General features: G+C 36.4%; 1 protein-coding gene across 15 annotated transcripts in view; it reads right to left on the bottom strand.

Annotated features, from left to right (window-relative positions):
- Positions 1-18623, bottom strand: part of GRIA4 (glutamate ionotropic receptor AMPA type subunit 4) — a 395452-nt gene that overhangs the window by 12191 nt on the left and 364638 nt on the right. For 9 of the 15 annotated variants that reach the window (XR_013522976.1, XR_013522974.1, XR_013522972.1 and 6 more), the window contains one exon: positions 5127-5241. The exons of 5 other annotated variants lie outside the window; for them this stretch is intronic. Coding sequence is in view for 2 of the 10 variants with exons in the window: in XM_009006706.6 (XP_009004954.1) it covers positions 5127-5241 (115 nt within the window). In the remaining 8 variants the exon portion in view is untranslated. Of the gene's footprint in view, positions 1-5126; positions 17021-18623 lie in introns of those variants that run through there. One more of the 15 variants, XM_078339358.1, reaches the window with a different exon arrangement.

The following is an 18623-nucleotide window of genomic DNA, read 5'->3' as shown; positions in this document are numbered from 1 at the left end:
GGAAATGCATTAAGAATGACGGTGATCATGACAGCTAACATTACTGAGCATTTACTATGTATCAGGCACTATTAAAAGCTTTTCACATGTTCACTAATACCATTCACATTTTACAAATGAGGAAGCCAAAGCACAGGCAGCTTAATTCATCAAGTCACACAGCAAGGCAGTAGCCTAATCAGGATTCCTGACAGTATGAATTCATGGCTTTTGTAATGAAAAATATTAGTAACAGAAGACTCACAAAATGATGTTTCTAATTAATTGGGCTTTCTGGTTAAACTAAAACTCTTTTTTGCACAGTTTTGAAAAAATATTCTAAAATATAAATTTTATATGAGATTCTAAAATATAAATTTTTATTTTTGTTTATATGGTTTCTGGATATTATTTAAATTTTGTTTCAATGTTATGAGATATTACTGTGGCTTAGGTTCATTGTTCCATTGAAGAAGTAATATGCATTTGCCATGATCCTAGACTATTATATTTTTTTTGATTAAATAATATAATCTGACATTTTATTGTGTTTTTTGGATAAAAATTTGGCATGAGCAATCTTTCTACTAAAAGCTGAATTTGGGGGTGGGCTGAGTGAGGATTATGGTTAATTGGGGTGCTTGGTTATTTTAAACCCAGTTAATCTAGGTTTTTCTGTCTATACCAACCACTACTGTCTGCTCCTGACCCCCCACCTCCATTTGTGAAGTGATTGCTACACATTACCACACCTGTGGGTTTACTAGTGCACTGCAAATCCTTTGAGACCAGAAGCCACAGCTCATTTATCTCTATAAACAGTATTTTCCAGAGTATCTGACTCAGTGTAGGTCCTCTATACAGAGGCTCGATTTTAAAAATGACAGAGCAAGATTTTTTAAAATTCAGAGCAGCTTTTTCTTGAACTGATACTCTGTTTTTAGGTCTCCAGGCAAGCTCCTCAAAACCTTTTAACACGTGTGTAGCTAAGCTATACAAGCCTATATTGCAGTTCTTGAATGGGGTGGCTGGAAAGAGGAGGACTTAGTGCTGACAACTGGTGGATAGTTAGAGAGTTTCCTTTAAGTTTCTTTTTTTTGCTTTTCTTTTTTTTTTTTTTTTTTTTTTTGAGACAGAGTCTCATTCTGTCACCCAGGCTGGAGTGCAGTGTCACAATCTCAGCTCACTGCAATCTCTGCGTCCCGGTTTCAAGTGATTCTCCTGCCTCAGCCTCCTAAGTAGCTGGGATTACAGGTGCCTGCCATCACCCTTGGGTAATTTTTTTATCTTTAGTAGAGACAGGGTTTCACCATCTTGGCCAGGCTGGTCTTGAACAAGTTTCTTCAAGAAGGGACAACTGAAGGCAAAATTGTGAATTAGATGAAGACTGCCTTAGGCTTCTTTCTCCCCTCTTAAGGTAGACTTTCCTCCTATGTCCTTCTCTTTTCCTCTGGGCTCTTTATCCTTTCTGCTATTTCACACCAGTAGCCTGGTTTTAGAGGGTAAGATTAGATTGGCCAGGCGCGGTGGCTCACGCCTGTAATCCCAGCACTTTGGGAGGCCAAAGTGGGTGGATCACGAGGTAAAGAGGTCGAGACCATCCTGGTCAACATGGTGAAACCCCGTCTCTACTAAAAATACAAAAAATTAGCTGGGCATGGTGGCGCGTGCCTGTAATCCCAGCTACTCAGGAGGCTGAGGCAGGAGAATCGCCTGAACCCAGGAGGCGGAGGTTGCGGTGAGCCGAGATGGTGCCATTGCACTCCAGCCTGGGTAACAAGAGCGAAACTCCGTCTCAAAAAAAAAAAAAGATTAGATTAACACTTTGAATATAAGATATTTAGTATTAACAATGACTAATGTTCAACTGGTGGAATATCAGAACAAGGAATTCATTACTGGGAGAGTCCTTCTCCAAGGGCTAGCTTTCTTTAGTGTTTCTTGTTTACTACAACCTTTTTTACTTTCCGTTTTTTCCTGCTGATAAATGCATTATTTCGGTACTAATTCCTTCATTATTGCATTGGCTGTCATGGCAGTGAGAGAGGAAACCGGGTTATTTTTAAGTATAGCATCTATTAAAGTCATGGGCTGTATTCTTCAAAGTGCCAAATTAAACATCAGAAAATGTGTGACCAAATATAAACAACACCTAGAGCAAATATTATGTGGTATAATCACACTTAGAAAACAATTTTTATATGAATATACACATCTATAAGTGTGCATATTTTACACATGTAGAAAGAGAATAAAGTATACAACTAACAGGAAAAATAATTTTGTAGCTGTAATAATGGGTAACTGATGGTTGCAGCTGTTGCCAAAATTTCCAGCTAGAATCGGGACCGAATAACTGGCATAAAAATTGGCATACAAATTCTTTGTATCATTTGTGCTTAGACTAAACCATACTAGGTTAATCAAAGTGGAGAATACATTTTAGAAATTGCAATCGATATTTTAAATTGGCTCATTCATTGCCAAGTAATAATTTTTTTAATTTTATTCCCAAAAGTGAGCATGAATTTCTTAGGACCATAAAAAAGTACCATATCACAATATGATTAACTCACATGAACACTGTCGAAGGATCAGGTTTTCAAACGAAGGAATTTGTACCTTGTAAATCATGCATTTCTGCTTTATTTTGTGTAAGATGCAGGACCCTGTCCTCATATCTTTTGTTAAACTTTTACTTTTCAAGGAGAAGCCTCTCGGCTGAGGACTGCTATGGTCAGAACTTCACAGTGCTGGGAATGGCTGTCAGGTGAGTGGGACTGCTAATTACTGCCTGGCCTGGAGTGTGGCAGGGAAACTGCCTCCGCGACTCCAAATAATCCAGTTGTTGCTTATATTAAATCATGAGCTCCTCGAGGGAAAGGACAGTGGCAATTCTCCTTTTCTACACAGGTCCTGGCACATGGCCCTGTACAAAGAGAAGTGTACTAATTTGCTGCTGAATGGAGGGCTGGAGAGGTTATGTTCTCGTGAATGACAAATGCATCAGCTCTCTCACAGAAACCTTTCCATGTGTGGTAAAGGTTTACGTTTCCCTCCTTTATTGGATGAGTCACTATTAAGTCTTAGTTTTCTCCTACCCAGATTCTGTATCGAAGGTCAGCTAAGCCGGTATTTCAGCATGTGTGTGTTGAGTTCTCTATTTCTCTCTCCGCACTGAATTGGCAGCATTGGTCTTTTCTGTGCTAGTTTTACAAAGGCTTTAGAACCAGTTGCATTTCTCATGGCAGGACTTTTTCTCCTGATTTTACCTTTTTTGATGAAGATCAGGCCAAATGGGAGGGGCAAGTTACGTTTACAAAGAAAATCAGTCACCCAAAGAAGGTACAAAATAAAACGAAAAAGCAACAACTGCCTCCAATTAATTTACTTTGATTTACATTAGGTCAAAATGTAATTTAAAATATAATCTTTTATGACAAATTCAGACTAGGGTAGTATTAATATTTAGAGTGCAGCAATCTATTCTCTTGATGATAAACCTTAGACCAATATACAACCTATATGGATTTTTTTTTGGTGTAAAAACACATTTCCTGAGGAAAAATAAGGCATGATGTATTTCATTTTGGGAGAACATTTTACGTTAATTTTTTATAACATGTTGGAAACCTACTTGTTAAAACTTGAAATAACATTCATTCTAAAACATTTTGTAGTTCATGTTTGCTGAAAGTAATGTCACTGCATAACTGTAAGAATAAACAATTTGGTTTTGGAAACTACAAGGTTAAATATACATTTATTCTATTGGACAACAAATATTTACTCATTGTCCGTTATGCACCATACAATGAGTTGGATACAAGCTAATTAAATCTGAATGAGTTGTCCAGTCCATTTCAATAAATTAAAATGACTTTTGATAGATTTTTCTAACATATATATGTTTCTATTATGCCTGCTTATTTTTCTCTGGAAAACATCTTTAATGTACACTAAAATGGGACTTCATTATTTATATTTGTAGAAAATTTTATTTGTAAGGCAGTGTTTTACTTATATTTGTGATAATTTGAAAACAAAGTTTTTTCTAATGGAATAGAATATCTTTGTTTTGATTTTCTCTAGTGTTATTTTATGATATTTTCTGGTATTTCTGATTTGCATGAAAGAATGCTAGGTTATTGGTATAAAATTTAATAATTTTCTCTATGTATATAAATTTCTGTCTTTATGAAAACTATCAGAAAATTTGAGAAAGTTGGAGCTCCAAAATATAAAATAAGTTAGTATTCCTTAAGATGGTGCCTAGAATGGAAACAAAAGTTTGTCCTTCCTTCTGCTGCAATAGAACTAGTCATGAGACGGGAATGTGTAAGTGAGCTCAATTTGAAAGGCTTTTTTAGATCAGGTGAGAATTTTCCCATTCATGAATTTATTTTTTTAAGTCTAAAAATATTGATATATAGGGAACAAGTGTTCTGGGACTCAGGTATATTCTGTTAATTGCCTACTTTTTTGTTCTTTAGATATTGCTTAGAAATTTTAAAAAGCTATTGTTTTATGAAGCTGGAGATAAGATATGAAGTGAAGACAAAACTGAGTTGATCTTGTTTTTGTTTCCTGATCATTTTGCATTTTGATCCATTTATGGAAGGCAAAAAATGTGTAGTTCCTATCACAGTCTTTGATTTGTTACTTAACTTGAATAGAACCTGAGAATTGTAGACAGAAAACTTTTTAGTAGGCACCCTAGACAGGTCTAGGTGGAGTCAGCAGTCAGTTGATTGCTGATAATGAAAAACATTGGTAGAAGTTCTAGTGGAGAGAACAAGACAGACTTACCCTCTCTGCTCTCTCCTCTCTTCCCTAAATTGCTGTTTCAGAAACTTGCATCCCTTCTTACTTTCCAAAATTGAGTTCATAGGACTATAATGTCTGATCCACAACCTCTTCAAAGGCAGAGATTTTCAGTGACTGCTTTCATTAGGTTTGTTAGTGGGTCACTTAATAGATAAAGGTGCAAATATTTTTGCATTGACAGTAATTGCATACGTAAGTTTGTGAAGGAACTTGACTAGCAGTTTGACTGGGTATTATTAGGTCCAAACCATAAGTCTCCCAGCAGATGCACCTATTACTTTACATACTGTTTACCCGCTTTTGGTGACATTGAGGCTAACCTTGGAGTCACCTCCCCCGCTGCCACATTCTCCTTTGTCGTACCACCATTTGTTTTTCAATTTGTCCAAGAGGCCTTGTTCATTCAGTTTTAAAACTGCGAGGTTAACAGCATTTCTTGAAACGATAAAACATATTTTGTAAGAAACTGCACAGCTGTTAAGATGTTAGAAGGAATGAGGACTTAAGCTCTTTATAAGCTTCCCCCAGACGCTAAATAAACCTCTCATTTTGCCATCCTGCAGCCCCTTCCACTGGAGTCCAAACCAAAGGCAATTGGAAGTAATTTCAATTGTATTAAACATGCAGTATTTGGTACTGTTCACTTTCACAGTTCGTTTATTGTCAAATGACTGATCTCATCATCAATCAATTACATGGATTTTTTTTTTTTGGCAAAACAGTAATACACTGGAATTTACTAGTAATTGAGAAAGAATTGTGTCTTGAATTCCTTTGCTTCTAAGAATGCCAATGATCCAAATGAGAATGAAGTTAAAATTCATTTCCACAAGGAAAAACAAAATGGCATATACATACCATCAAACCAGCCACTAATTTTTTTGTACTGATTCCCTGACAACAGAGAGTATGGCATAATTATCACTCCTTTTATTTTTTTAATATGAGTTTAGTTTGATTTAGTTGGTTTCAGAATCTAGGGTTTCCTGATCATTTGCTTCGTGGACTGGAAGCCACGTGGTAGTCAAGAGCTAGCAGCTCTAGGGGAAAATTCTTACATCTAAATTTTGTGCTGATTCTTAAAGGCATTGGATGCTATTTAGAAATTAAGATTGCATATACAATTTGATTGTTTAAGTCATTAAACCCCAGGAAGTCATGCTGCATGTGATACTGACGTTGCAAACAAACCCACTTGATTAGATTCTCTATAGTTTTCTCTAAAGGGAAATAGGGAGAGTGTATTTTGATTATTCTTTAAGAGGATTAAAAAAAAGTGTCATGGGCTGGGTGAGGTGATTCATGCCTGTGATCCCAGAACTTTGGGAGGCCAAGGTTGGGTGGAGCACCTGAGGTCAGGAGTTCAAGACCAGCCTGGCCAAGATGGTGAAACCCCATCTCTACTAAAAATGCAAAAATTAGCTGGGCGTGGTGGCGGGTGCCCATAATCCCAGCTACCTGGGAGTCTGAGGCAGCAGAATCACTTGAACCTGGGAGACGGGGGTTGCAGTGAGCTGAGATCGCACCATTGCACTTCAGCTTGGGCGACAAGAGCAAAACTCCATCTCAAAAAAGAAAATAAAGGTGGGTGGTGGTCATGGGCTTTTGCCTCCCATGTGTTTGGTGCCTTTCCTGCTTTCAAATTAAAGTTTTTAAATGACCCAATAGGTATTTCAAGAAATTTTTTTCCGTCATTTAATGAAATTTCTGTTAAATTTAAGGAGAGGCTCATATGCTGAGGGAATTTGGGTAATGTTTGTGATATGCTATTTTATAAACACTGAGTTTGGTGATTACTTAGTGCCAAATGAATTATAGATAAAATAAAACAACCATATTATCAAATAGCACTTGAATAATTGATTTGCAAGTGAAATGACATTTAGCTGACTAATAAAGTGTTGCATATATTAACACTAATTAGCCTACTAAAGTGTTTATTGTCTTAAAATGTGTTCATAACACTTCAGGTCAACAATGTACTCTTCCGTTTTGTGATAGTCTGATCCACTCAGAGAGTAAACAGTTCTCATAAGTAAACCACGCACTTAAGAGTTTTTAGTATTAACTCTTCTTAAGAGTTAGACTGCCCATTTACTGAATGCTAATTAAATAATTAGCTATTCCTACATTTCCAAGTAAGTGCCACATTAGTGGTATAAAATAATGCATGTACTTCCTAATGTGAAAAATATCAAGTTGTTAGTTTAATCACCAAAGGACCCGACCGAAATATAGGAATGAATAAATATTCAGTGAAGATAGAGATGTCTATATTTTTAAAATTCTGCTGGGAAAAAGGAATTGTTTTAGTTAATTTTGTGTCTACAGAGAACTAAATTGGTCTTTCAATAAATTAAGGTTAACTACTAAAATTCTCTATTTTGAAGAAAATTATTTTTGTAATTCATTTTAGTTTAGCTTTAAACATTAATATTAGATTTTTATAAATGAAGTAATTTTCCAATTATTTTCTACGTTGGTTTAGACCATTTCTCTGATAAAACTAAAATTATTTCATGAGAGGGTTATTTAACAGGGTTATTAGCCATATCCAAAGACAGTTTCACAGCACAATAGAAAACAAAACAAAAAAAAAACAAAATAAAGGAATGGATAAGGAAAAAAAGCTTTATGTTGAGAAAATTGTTTGGAATCAAGCTTTCTACAAAATTATTCTAAAACGTTGTCTTTCTAATACCATCTAATAGGCCATGTAAAAACAGTTTAGTTTCACACTGCTATCCATATTATGTGTGTAATTTTATACACTGGACTAGTTTATAAGTAACTACCCAGTTCACAATTAATCTACATGTTTTCCCTCCAGAAATACGTGGTCCCTCAATAAAGTCCACTTAATACAATCATATATGAAATTTACCTTTCTTTAATGATGCATAGTAGAAGGCATTTTCTAATCAATATCTGGAGATATTCTTCAGTATTTCAAGATTTCTATGCATATTAAAAGTGTCTGTTATTTTCTACAATTGTCTAACTAAAGATGTAAATCCCTCATATAATTAGTTTAGGTCTAAAAGCCTCTTTAGATTGCTATTTAAACTGTAACATAAACCACATATGTAATGACCATTTGGACATCTATTTTATAGAATGAGTCACTTCTATAGGTTATTAATAACAAGAATCATCAATGACATACATATGTATATATGTATATAATTACTTCACTCATTTTACTGGACTAAGTTGAAAAGTACTTTTTATTAAGCTAAAAAGAGAGTGAAATCCTGAAGGAGTAATGATAAACAAGGCTAAAGAAACCATAAGAGGTCAGATAAATGAGGATATAAAAAGCAGATACCAGCTGCAGCACATTTTATTACTGTTTTAAAATCCCCTTCAAACAGTTCGGACATAGTCTTCAGAATCAATGTCAGAAACTCATATTGATGATAAGGGGTATTCCTGCCCTGATTAATTAAGTATCAATGTTGCTGTGATAGTGACCTACCAGGGAGATAAGGGTAGATGAAGAAAAATATTTTTAGCTATTTCTTACATTAATTATTCCTTTTATTGCATAGATGTAGCTTTTGCAAAGTCAGTTGAAATGAATTGCTTTTTATTTAAAAATAGAAGAAGAAGCAACAAGGGACCACATTTTTTCTGGATGTGTAAACCACATTGGAGAACCAGATGTGTTGACAATGACCTTGCACGGATTGAAGTAGGTTCAAGGTAATGTGTTTTCCTTTGCCTTGTCTATCTTAGTGAAAATCTAGATGAGAAAATCGCTTTCCCAAATAGCTTTTCTTATAGTAATGAGATGATAGGGAATTTGATTCAGGCCTGGAATGAAAGTGCTCACTTGGTCAACTTCCAGGACCTCTGAAAAACTTAGAAAAGTTTTTATTTCTGGAATATCTTTCAAATGAATTAGATGATGAAAATCCATATGTTACTGCCCTAGCATTTGAGACTTACTTTTGTTAATGAGAATTTTGTTGAAATGCCATATAAAACCAAAGTTTTAGTAGAGGAACTAACATATGTAAATTTTTTCCATTAATTATTAATAATTTTGGGCACATTAATCTAGTGCAAAGTAAGATTTTCTTGTGAAAAGCATGCTTAATCCAGGCTAAGACATTTATTGGTTACTCTTTACCCCTCCATAAATAACTTATCATTAAATTATATAGATCTGGGTATGCTTTTATGCTTACTTTTATGCCTTACTCATGATATTTACTTCTAGACCATATTTCTTATAGTATAATTTCTCTGTTGGTGATGTATTAAAGTGTCTATCTGATAAAATGTCTACCTAAGTAAATGGGGCAAATTTTAAAAGTTTTAGTAAAGTTTGATTTTATTTTTATGATTTCCTGGATTCGTAAATATTGTTGTAAAGGACTGATCATACAGCTTAGATTTAGTCATTGTCTGCCCCCAAGATATTCAAGGGACACGTGTAGTTTGTAGAACAAATACTTTGCAGTATTATCTTGGATTTGGTTTAAACACATTCAATTCTATCTCGCTTATTAGGATGAACACTTTCTTGTTGGCTATGATGGCAGTAGTATGCGGAATTAATGCAGTTAGACTACTGTATAATGCTGTCAGTGCATTATTATCCCTACAAGAAAGTATCCATTAGTTATACTAGTTGAGTATCACTAATCCAAAAATCTGAAATCTGAAATGCTCCAATGTGCATTTTGTTTGAGCATCACGTTGGCTCTTAAAAGATTTTCTTGGGAAGCATTTTGATTGCAGGTTTTGAGATTAAGGATGCTGAACTGGTAAGTGTAATGCAAATATTTAAAAATCGAAAACAAAATCTGAAATCCGAAACACTTATAGTTCCAAGATAAGGAGTAAGAGTATTGTTTACACAGTCTTAGGCCTGTGATCTCTTCACTGGAGTGCTCTCTTCATACTATATTCTATAAAATTTAAACATCAATATTAAAATGTCCAGACTATTTACCTGAATGAAACTGAGAGGATTTTTCCATAGTCCTCAATAAATCTTAATATAGTTTAAAAACACTTAAAAATTGTGTGACAACAAGAAATTGTGTAAATAAGAACATTTCTTTAAAGTCAGCAAAAAATATGGATAATTTATGCAGCAAGAAATATAAATTATATAAAATAATTCAGCCTTATTTGAAGTTAAAATCATATAAAAATAATTCAGCCTTATTTGCAGTTAAACTAATGTGAATTAAAGCAATGCAAATTCATTTCTCACCACTCATAAGAGGAAAGATAAAAGTAAATATACGGTTTTATAGCCAAGGATTTAATAAGATGAGCAGGCGTTCTCATTCACTGATAATAAAATTCAAAACCGTAGATACAATGGGCAGGGCCAAGATGGCTGACTAGGAGCCGTGGTGTTCGGAGGCTCCCATCAGAAAAAAACAGAACAAGCTGTGAATCCTTCACAGGCAACCAAAGTATGCAGGTTCTCTCATCAAAATTGACTAGAAGGCTGGCATGACCCACCTAGAGAAGGAGAAGCAGTGTGGCCGGGCAGCCCACCTGAGAGCCACATGGGGAAGGGGAAACCCCTACCCACAGCCAAGGGAGTCTGTGCGTGTGCTACCCAGCAGGGGAAACTGTGCTTTTTCTCACAAAGCTGTGCAACCCACAGATGGGAGGATCCCACTCGTAAACCCACACCACCGGGACTAGCATCTCAACCTTGGAACATGCAGATTCTTAAGGGACTCTCAGCTGGAATCTGTTTAAGCCTAGCAAAGCCCTTTCAGCTCCTTGGGGGAGGGGCTGCAGCCAGTACTGGGACTCGAAACATCTAACATGTTAAGCTCCCTGGGCGGGGGAAGGGCAGCACACATTTCTATAGCTGCAGGCTGCACTTTTCCTCTGCTGGAGCTAGGGAGGCTGGATGGCTTGGTTGCAAGATGTGTCCCCACAGCCCAACACACCAGCTGTGGCAGTCTGTGGCCAGAGTGACTCTTCAGGTCTAACCCTGACTCATCCTTCCTCAGTGGGCAGGGCTTCCCTGCAGGATCTTCAATAACTCCAGCCAGAGGCTCAGGGACAGAATTTGGATCTCCCTGGGCTGGAGCTCCTAGGGGCAGGGGTGGCTGCAGTCTCTGAGGACCAGCAGACTTAGCTTCTACTCCTAGTAGTTCTGAGGAATAGGGCAGCCCAGATGGGTGGGTTTCTCCCCACGGAAACATACCCTCTCCAACAAGGGACAAAGGGCTTTATTAAATGGGTCCTGCTCCCCCGTGCCACCAAATTGAGTGAGACCCTCCAACGAGGGTTGTCAGATAGGACAGGGGCGATCCTACTGGCATCAGGTTGGTGTCCCTCAAGGTCAGAGGTCCCAGAAGAAGAAGCAGGCACCCCTCTTGGCTGCTTTCCATCGTCCTTGAGTGACATCTCCCGGCACAGGAGTGAAAAGATGAATAGGGCCTAAAGTAAACCCCCAGCAAACAGCAGCAGCCCTATAGAAGAGGACCCTGATTATTGAAAGAAAAACAAACAGAAAGCAACAATAGCATCAACAACAACAACAACAAAAAGGCCCCCACAAAAACCTCATCTAATGGTGAGCAGGCTCAAACACCAAAACTAGACAAACTCATGGGGATGAGAAAGAATCAATGAAAAAATGCTGAAAACCCAAAAGGCCAGAGTGCTTGTTCTCCTTCAAATGATCGCAGCATCTCTCCGTCAAGGGTGCAGAACTGCACAGAAGATCAGGTGGATGAATTGACAGAAATAGGCTTCAGAAAGTGGATAATAAAAACTACGATGAGCTAAAGAAGCACGTTTTAACCCAATGCAACGAAGGCTAAAAACCTTGATAATGGTTAGAGGAATTGCTAACTAGAATAGCCAGTTTAGAGAGGAACATAAATGACCTGATGGAGCTGAAAAACGCAGCATGAGAACTTTGTAAAGCATACACAAGTATCAACAGCCAAATTGACCAAGTGGAAGAAAGGATATCAGAGTCTGAAGACCACCTTACTGAAATAAGACATGCAGATGAGAATAGGGAAAAAAGAATGAAAAGGAATAAACAAGCCTCCAAGAAATATGAGACTTCATAAAAAGACAGAAGCTTTGATTGACTGGAGTACCAGAAGGAGACAGGGAGAATGGAAACAAGCTGGAAACACACTTTAGGATATTATCCAGGAGAACTTCCCCAACCTAGTAAGGCAGGCCATATGTCTAGGTTGGGAAAATAAAGAGAACACCATTAAGATATTCCATGAGAAGATCAACCATAATATACATAATCATCAGATTCTCCAAGGACAAAATGAAGGGAAAACTGTTAAGGGCAGCCAGAGAGACAGGCCAAGTCACCTACAAAGGGAAGTGCATCAGACTAATAGTGGATCTTTCGATAGAAACTCTACAAGCCAGAAGAGATTGGGGGCCAATATTCAACACACTTAAAGAAAAGAATTTTCAACCCAGAATTTCATATCCAGTAAAACTAAGCTTCATAAGTGAAGGAAAAATAAAATCCTTTCCAGACAAGCAAATGCTGAGGGATTTCATTATTACAAGGGATTTCATTATTACTGCAAGAGCTCCTGAAAGAAACACTAAATATGGAAAGAAAAAAAGCTACACCAAAATATAAAGACCAATGACACTACAAAAACCCGCAATTAGTGTGCAAAATAACCAAATAGCATAATGATGACAGGATCAAATTCACACATAACAATATTAACCTTAAATGTAAATGGACTAAATGCCCCAATTAAAAGACACAGACTGGCAAATTGGATAAAGAGTCAAGACCCATTGGTGTGCTGTATTCAGGAGACCCATCTCACGTGCAAAGACACACAGGTTCGAAATAAAGGGATGGAAAAAATTATACCAAGCAAATGGAAAGCAAAAAAAAAAAAAAAAAAAGCAGAGGTTGCAATACTAGTCTCTGACAAAACAGACTTTAATAAAATCAAAAAATACAAAGATAACAAAAGCAAAAGAGCATTACATATGGTAAAGGGAACAATTCAACAAGAAGAGCTATGTATTCTCAATATATATGCATCCAGTACAAGAGCACCCAGATGAATAAAACAAGCTTTTAGAGACTTACAAAGAGACACAGACTCCAACACAATAACAGTGGGAGAGTTTAACACTACATTTCAGTATTAGACAGATCAATGAGACAGAAAATTAACAAGGATATTCAGAACTGGAACTCAGTATTGGATCAAGTGAACCTAGTAGACATCTACAGAACTCCCTACTACAAATCAACAGAATATACATTCTTCTCAGTGACACAGGGCACTTATTCTAAAACTGAACACATAATTGCAAGTAAAACACTCCTCAGCAAATGAAAAAGAACCGAAATCATACCAAACACTCTATCACAGTGCAATCAAATTAGAACTCAGGATTAATAAACCCCCTCAAAACCAAACAATTTTATGGAAACTGAACAACCTGCTCCTGAATGACTCCTGGGTAAATAATGAAATTAAGGCAGAAGTCAAGAAGTTTTTTGAAGCCAATGAAAACAAAGAGACAATGTACCAGAATTTCTGGGACACAGCTAAAGCAGTATTAAGAGGGAAATTTATAGCACTAAATGTCCATATCAGAAAGCTAGAAAGATCCCAAATTGACACCCTAACATGACAATTAAAAAAGCTAGAAAGGCTAGAGCAAACTAATCCAAGAGCTAGCAGAAGACAAGAAATAACTAAGATCAGAGAAGAATTGAAAGATATAGAGACATGAAAAACCTTCCAAAAATATCAATGAATCCAGGAGCTGATTTTTTGAAAAAATTAACAAAATATATATACTACTAGCTAGACCAATAAAGAAGGAGAGAAGAATCAAACAGACACAATAAAAATAATAAAGTAGCATCAACACTGACCCCACAGAAATACAAACTACCATCAGAGAATACTATAAACACCCCTAAGCAAATAAACTAGAAAATCTAGAAAAAATGGATACATTTCTGGACTAACATACACCCTCCCAAGATTAAACCAGGAAGAAGTAGAATCCTTGAATAGACAAATGACAAGTTCTGAAGTTGAAGCAGTAATTAATAGCCTACCAACCAGCATCATCCTGATACCAAAACCGGGAAGAGACACAACAGAAACAGAAAACTTCAGGCCAATATCCCTGATGAACATTGATGCCAAAATCCTGAATAAAATACTGGCAAACTGAATCCAGAAGCACATCAAAACACTTATCCACCATGATCAAGTTGGCTTCATCCCTAGGATGCAAGGCTGCTTCAGTGTATGCAAATCAATAAACATAATCCATCACATAAACAGATCCAAAGACAAAAACACATTATTATCTCTATAGATGAGAAAAAGTCTTTGATAAAATTGAACACCCCTGAGTGTTTAAAACTCTCAGTAAACTAGGTATTGATGGAACACATCTCAAAATAATAAGAACTATTTTATGACAAACCCACAGACAATATCATATTGAATGGGCAAAAGCTGGAAGCATTCCCTTTGAAAACTGGTACAAGACAAGGATGCCCTCTCACCACTCCTATTCAACATAGTATTGGAAGTTCTGGCCAGGGCAATTAGGCAAGAGAAAGAAATATAGGGTATTCAAATCGGAAGAGAGGAAGTCAAGTTGTCTTTGTTTGCAGATGACATGATTTTATATTTAGAAAACCCCATCATCTCAGCCCCAAAACATCTTGAATTGATAAGCAACTTCAGCAATGTCTCAGGATACAAAATCATTGTGCAGAAATTACAAGCATTCCTTTACAACAACAGTAGGCAGGCAGAGAGCTAAATCATGAATTAACTCCATTCACAATTGCTACAAAGAGAATAAAATACCTAGGAATACAGCTAACAAAGGATGTGAAGGATCTCTTCAAGGACAACTACAAACCACTGCTCAAGGTTATAAAAGAGGACACAAATAAATGGAAAAACATCCCATGCGGATAGATCAGAAGCATCAGTATCATGAAAATGGCCATACTGCCCAAAGTAATTTACAGGTTCAATGCTATTCCCATCAAACTACCATTGACATTATTCAAATAATTAGAAAAAATGATTTTAAATTTCATATGGAATCAAAAAAGATACTGTATAGCCAAGACAATCCTAAGCAAAAAGAGCAAAGCTGGAGGCATCACACTACCTGACTTCAAATTATACTACAAGGCTACAGTAACCAAAGCAGCATGGTACTGGTACCAAAAGAGACACATAGACCAATGGAGCAGAACAGACATCAGAAATAACATCACACATCTACAACCATCTGATCTTTGGCAAGCCTGACAAAAGCAATGGGGAAAGGATCTCCTATTCAGTAAATGGTACTGAGAAAACTGGCTAGCCATATGCAGAAACTGAAAGTGGACCCCTCCTTATACCTTATAAAAACATTAACTTAAGATGGATTAAAGACTTAAATGTAAAACCCCAAACCATAAAAACCCTAAAAGAAAACCTAGGCAAAACCAATCAGGACATAGGCATGGGCAAAGACTTCATGACAAAAATGCCAAAAGCAATTGCAATAAAAGCCCAAATTGACAAATGGGATCTAATTAAGCTAAAGAGCTTCTGCAGAGCAAAAGAAACTATCATCAGAGTCAACAGGCAACCTACAAAATGGGAGAAAATTTTTGCAATCTACCCATCCGACAAAGGTCTAACATCCAGAATTTACAAGGAACTTAAACAAATTTACAGGAAAAAAACAATGCCATCAAAAAGCGGACAAAGGATATGAACAGACGCTTCCCAAAAGAAGACATTTACACCGCCAACAAACATATATAAAAAACCCTAAACATTATTGATCATTAGAGAAATGTAAATCAAAACCACAATGAGATACCATCTCATGCCAGTCAGAATGGTGATTATTAAAAAGTCAGGAAACAATAGATGCTGGCAAGGCTGAGGAGAAATAGGAACGCTTTTTCACTGCTGGTGACAATGTAAATTGTTTCAATCATTGTGGAAGATGGTATGGTGATTCCTCAAGGATCTAGAACCAGAAATCCCAGCAATCCCATTACTGGGCATATACCCAAAGGAATATAAAACATTTTACTATAAACAGACATGCACACGTATGTTTATTGCAACACTATTTACAATAGCAAAGCCATGGTACCAACCCAAATGCCCATCAATGATAGACTGGATAAAGAAAATGTGGTACATATACACCATGCAATACTTTGCAGCCATAAAAAGTAATAATATCATGCCCTTTGCAGGGACATGGATGAAGCTGGAAGCCATCATCCTCAGCAAACTAACACAGGAACAGAAAACCAAACACCACATGTTCTCACTCATAAGTGGGAGCTGAACATTGAGGACACATAGACACAGAGAGGGGAACAACGTACACCAGGGCCTGTTGCGGGGTGGGGGTGAGTGCAGGGAACTTAAAGGATGGGTCAACAGGTGCAGCAAACCACCATGGCACACGTTTACCTACGTAACAAACCTGCACGTTCTGCACATGTCTCCGTTTTTTTAGAATAAATTTTAAAAGAGGGAAAAAATATTAAAAACGGAAAATAATTTGGCTTTATACAACAAAAGCTTTAAAACAGTTCTCACCTTTACTTAAATAATTCCCCTTGGAGCAATCAATCCTGAGAAATTAAAAGTGCTGCCAAAATGACTTACGATAAATCTCTTTGTGTGTATATGTAGGCAGCTAAACATTGAAAGCAATCTACATATCTAAAAGAAAGGGAGATTAAGCAGATTTTCGTATACGCCAGTGGTCTCAAGTTTGACTTGAGAATAATAACTACCTATTGCGAATACAGATGCTCAGACCTAACCCTTCCGTATCAGATTTTTCTAGATTGAGGTACCATATGTTACAAAGCTTCTGGGGTGATAGTATTGATAGGTACCAATGATCCATATGATTGATGTTTGATAGCAACGAAAAAAATTTCAATGGCAAGAGGAAATGCTTATAGTATAATGTCGAGTGGAAAAAGAAACGAGTGTGTATTCATTTTGGTCTTCGTCTGAGAATACACTATACATGTAGATATAAGTATGTGTGTATATAATGTTGATTATTGAAAAGAATACGGTAGAAAATATAACAAATCACAATCTCCGGGTGGAAGATTATGACGAACTTACATTGCATTTCTTCTTTATGCTCCCCCACACACCCGAAATTTTCTGGGTAGTGGGACGTGATACTGTAATAATTAGTAAAAAACAAAAAAGCTTTCAGTTGTTTCGGACTATAATGCCTTATAGAATTATTTTATTCAAGCCAAAATATATTCTGTTTTGGATTAAATAAACTTTGAGGTATAAATTACGGGTCACTCTTAAGGTTCTTAGAAGAACATTCATTGTTCCTGATTATGTGGCTTGCTTTGGTTCAGCTGGTTTTCTCCCTCTAGTCACAGGCTGGAGGACAGGTGATGTATTTGGCTTCTATGAGGGTGCTGCTTTATTTGACACGGACAGGTCAGGCAGAGAAGTTTGAGTAATGCATCAATTAGCAGACATACCCCATCAGATAGGAGCTACAGGAGGTTAATAGAGCTCTCAGTGGCCTAGAGAGAAGACCTGCTGTTCAACACATACTGATATAGGCAAGGTGAGTCTTTTCCCTTAGGCTGAATTAAAGGAATGTGACTGTGAATAGCCTTGAGTCCTGCTTAGTAGGCCATCTACAAAAACAGAAAAAGTATATATCTCTGTTTTCAGAAAAAGAGGTTTCTGGCTAGCAACTATGTTCTTTCCCTAATAAGTATTAGAGACCCTGAGAAAAAGTCTTTCTTTGGATTTTTTTTTTTGTAGGAGTTAAAAATCGATAATTTATTTTCATATTTTATCATACTACATATTTATTTTATACCTTTCTTAAAATCAAACTAAAATTCTAGTTTGGAAAACTCATTTAAGTTTTGTTAGCAGCAAATGTGTGTGTGTGGTGTGTGTGTCTGTGTGCATGCGCACGCGCCTGTGTGTGTATGTATACATAAATATGTGCTACAATTTTCCAAGGACCATGCTAATAATAAAATAATAATTTTATGAAATATAAATAACCAACTATACATAGACTATTCATTGTTATTAAATGGTAGTTGCATTGTCAGTATCTTCAGAAAAATTCTATGCGTGTTCCATATAACAAGATGAGATAGGTAGAGAGAAGCAAATATCACATAGGATTGACTTTTGTAGTTGAATTAATGACATCCTCCAAATAAAGGTGAATGGAGCAAGGTAGCAAAAAAGCTGAGAATTTACAATAAACTCCCAGAACTCTGTGTAAAGTCCGTTAATGACCTACTGAGAAAAAATGACTGTTTTATTAATCAGGAAAACACAAAAAGTAAATAAGAATCAATAGGCTGTCAAATGATGAAGAGTGAAGAACTAAATATGCCTGATTTTAAAGAAAGGCTTTTGCATTCACAATTCTACTCTTTATCAACAATTTAGGCCTCAAAGAATAGTCAGTTTTCAGCATTATCAATGCTCTACTAAGTTTTCAATTTAACTTGTAGCTGTGCTATTACTTTTCTTCCCAAATTATTCCTTCCAGTAGACAAGCACAAGGCTCTTTCTGCTTCACTGGATTTGTACACTCATTTCCAAAGGCAGAATTTGGGCTAAATTGCTCTGCATAAATATACGCAAAAAGTTTTCAGAAAAGACTGAGTTTTTACTCCAGTTTGCCTGTGCAATGACAAGTAAGATTTGCATTAAATGGTATTATTGATCAAGAATTCAATATTAAAATAAGGAGAGAAAAATTTTTCTAACTGGAAAGAAAAAGAC

The sequence above is a fragment of the Callithrix jacchus genome, chromosome 10 (genome assembly GCF_049354715.1).
Source record: "Callithrix jacchus isolate 240 chromosome 10, calJac240_pri, whole genome shotgun sequence".
Taxonomy (NCBI): domain Eukaryota; kingdom Metazoa; phylum Chordata; class Mammalia; order Primates; family Cebidae; genus Callithrix; species Callithrix jacchus.
This window is presented reverse-complemented; position numbering and strand designations above follow the sequence as displayed.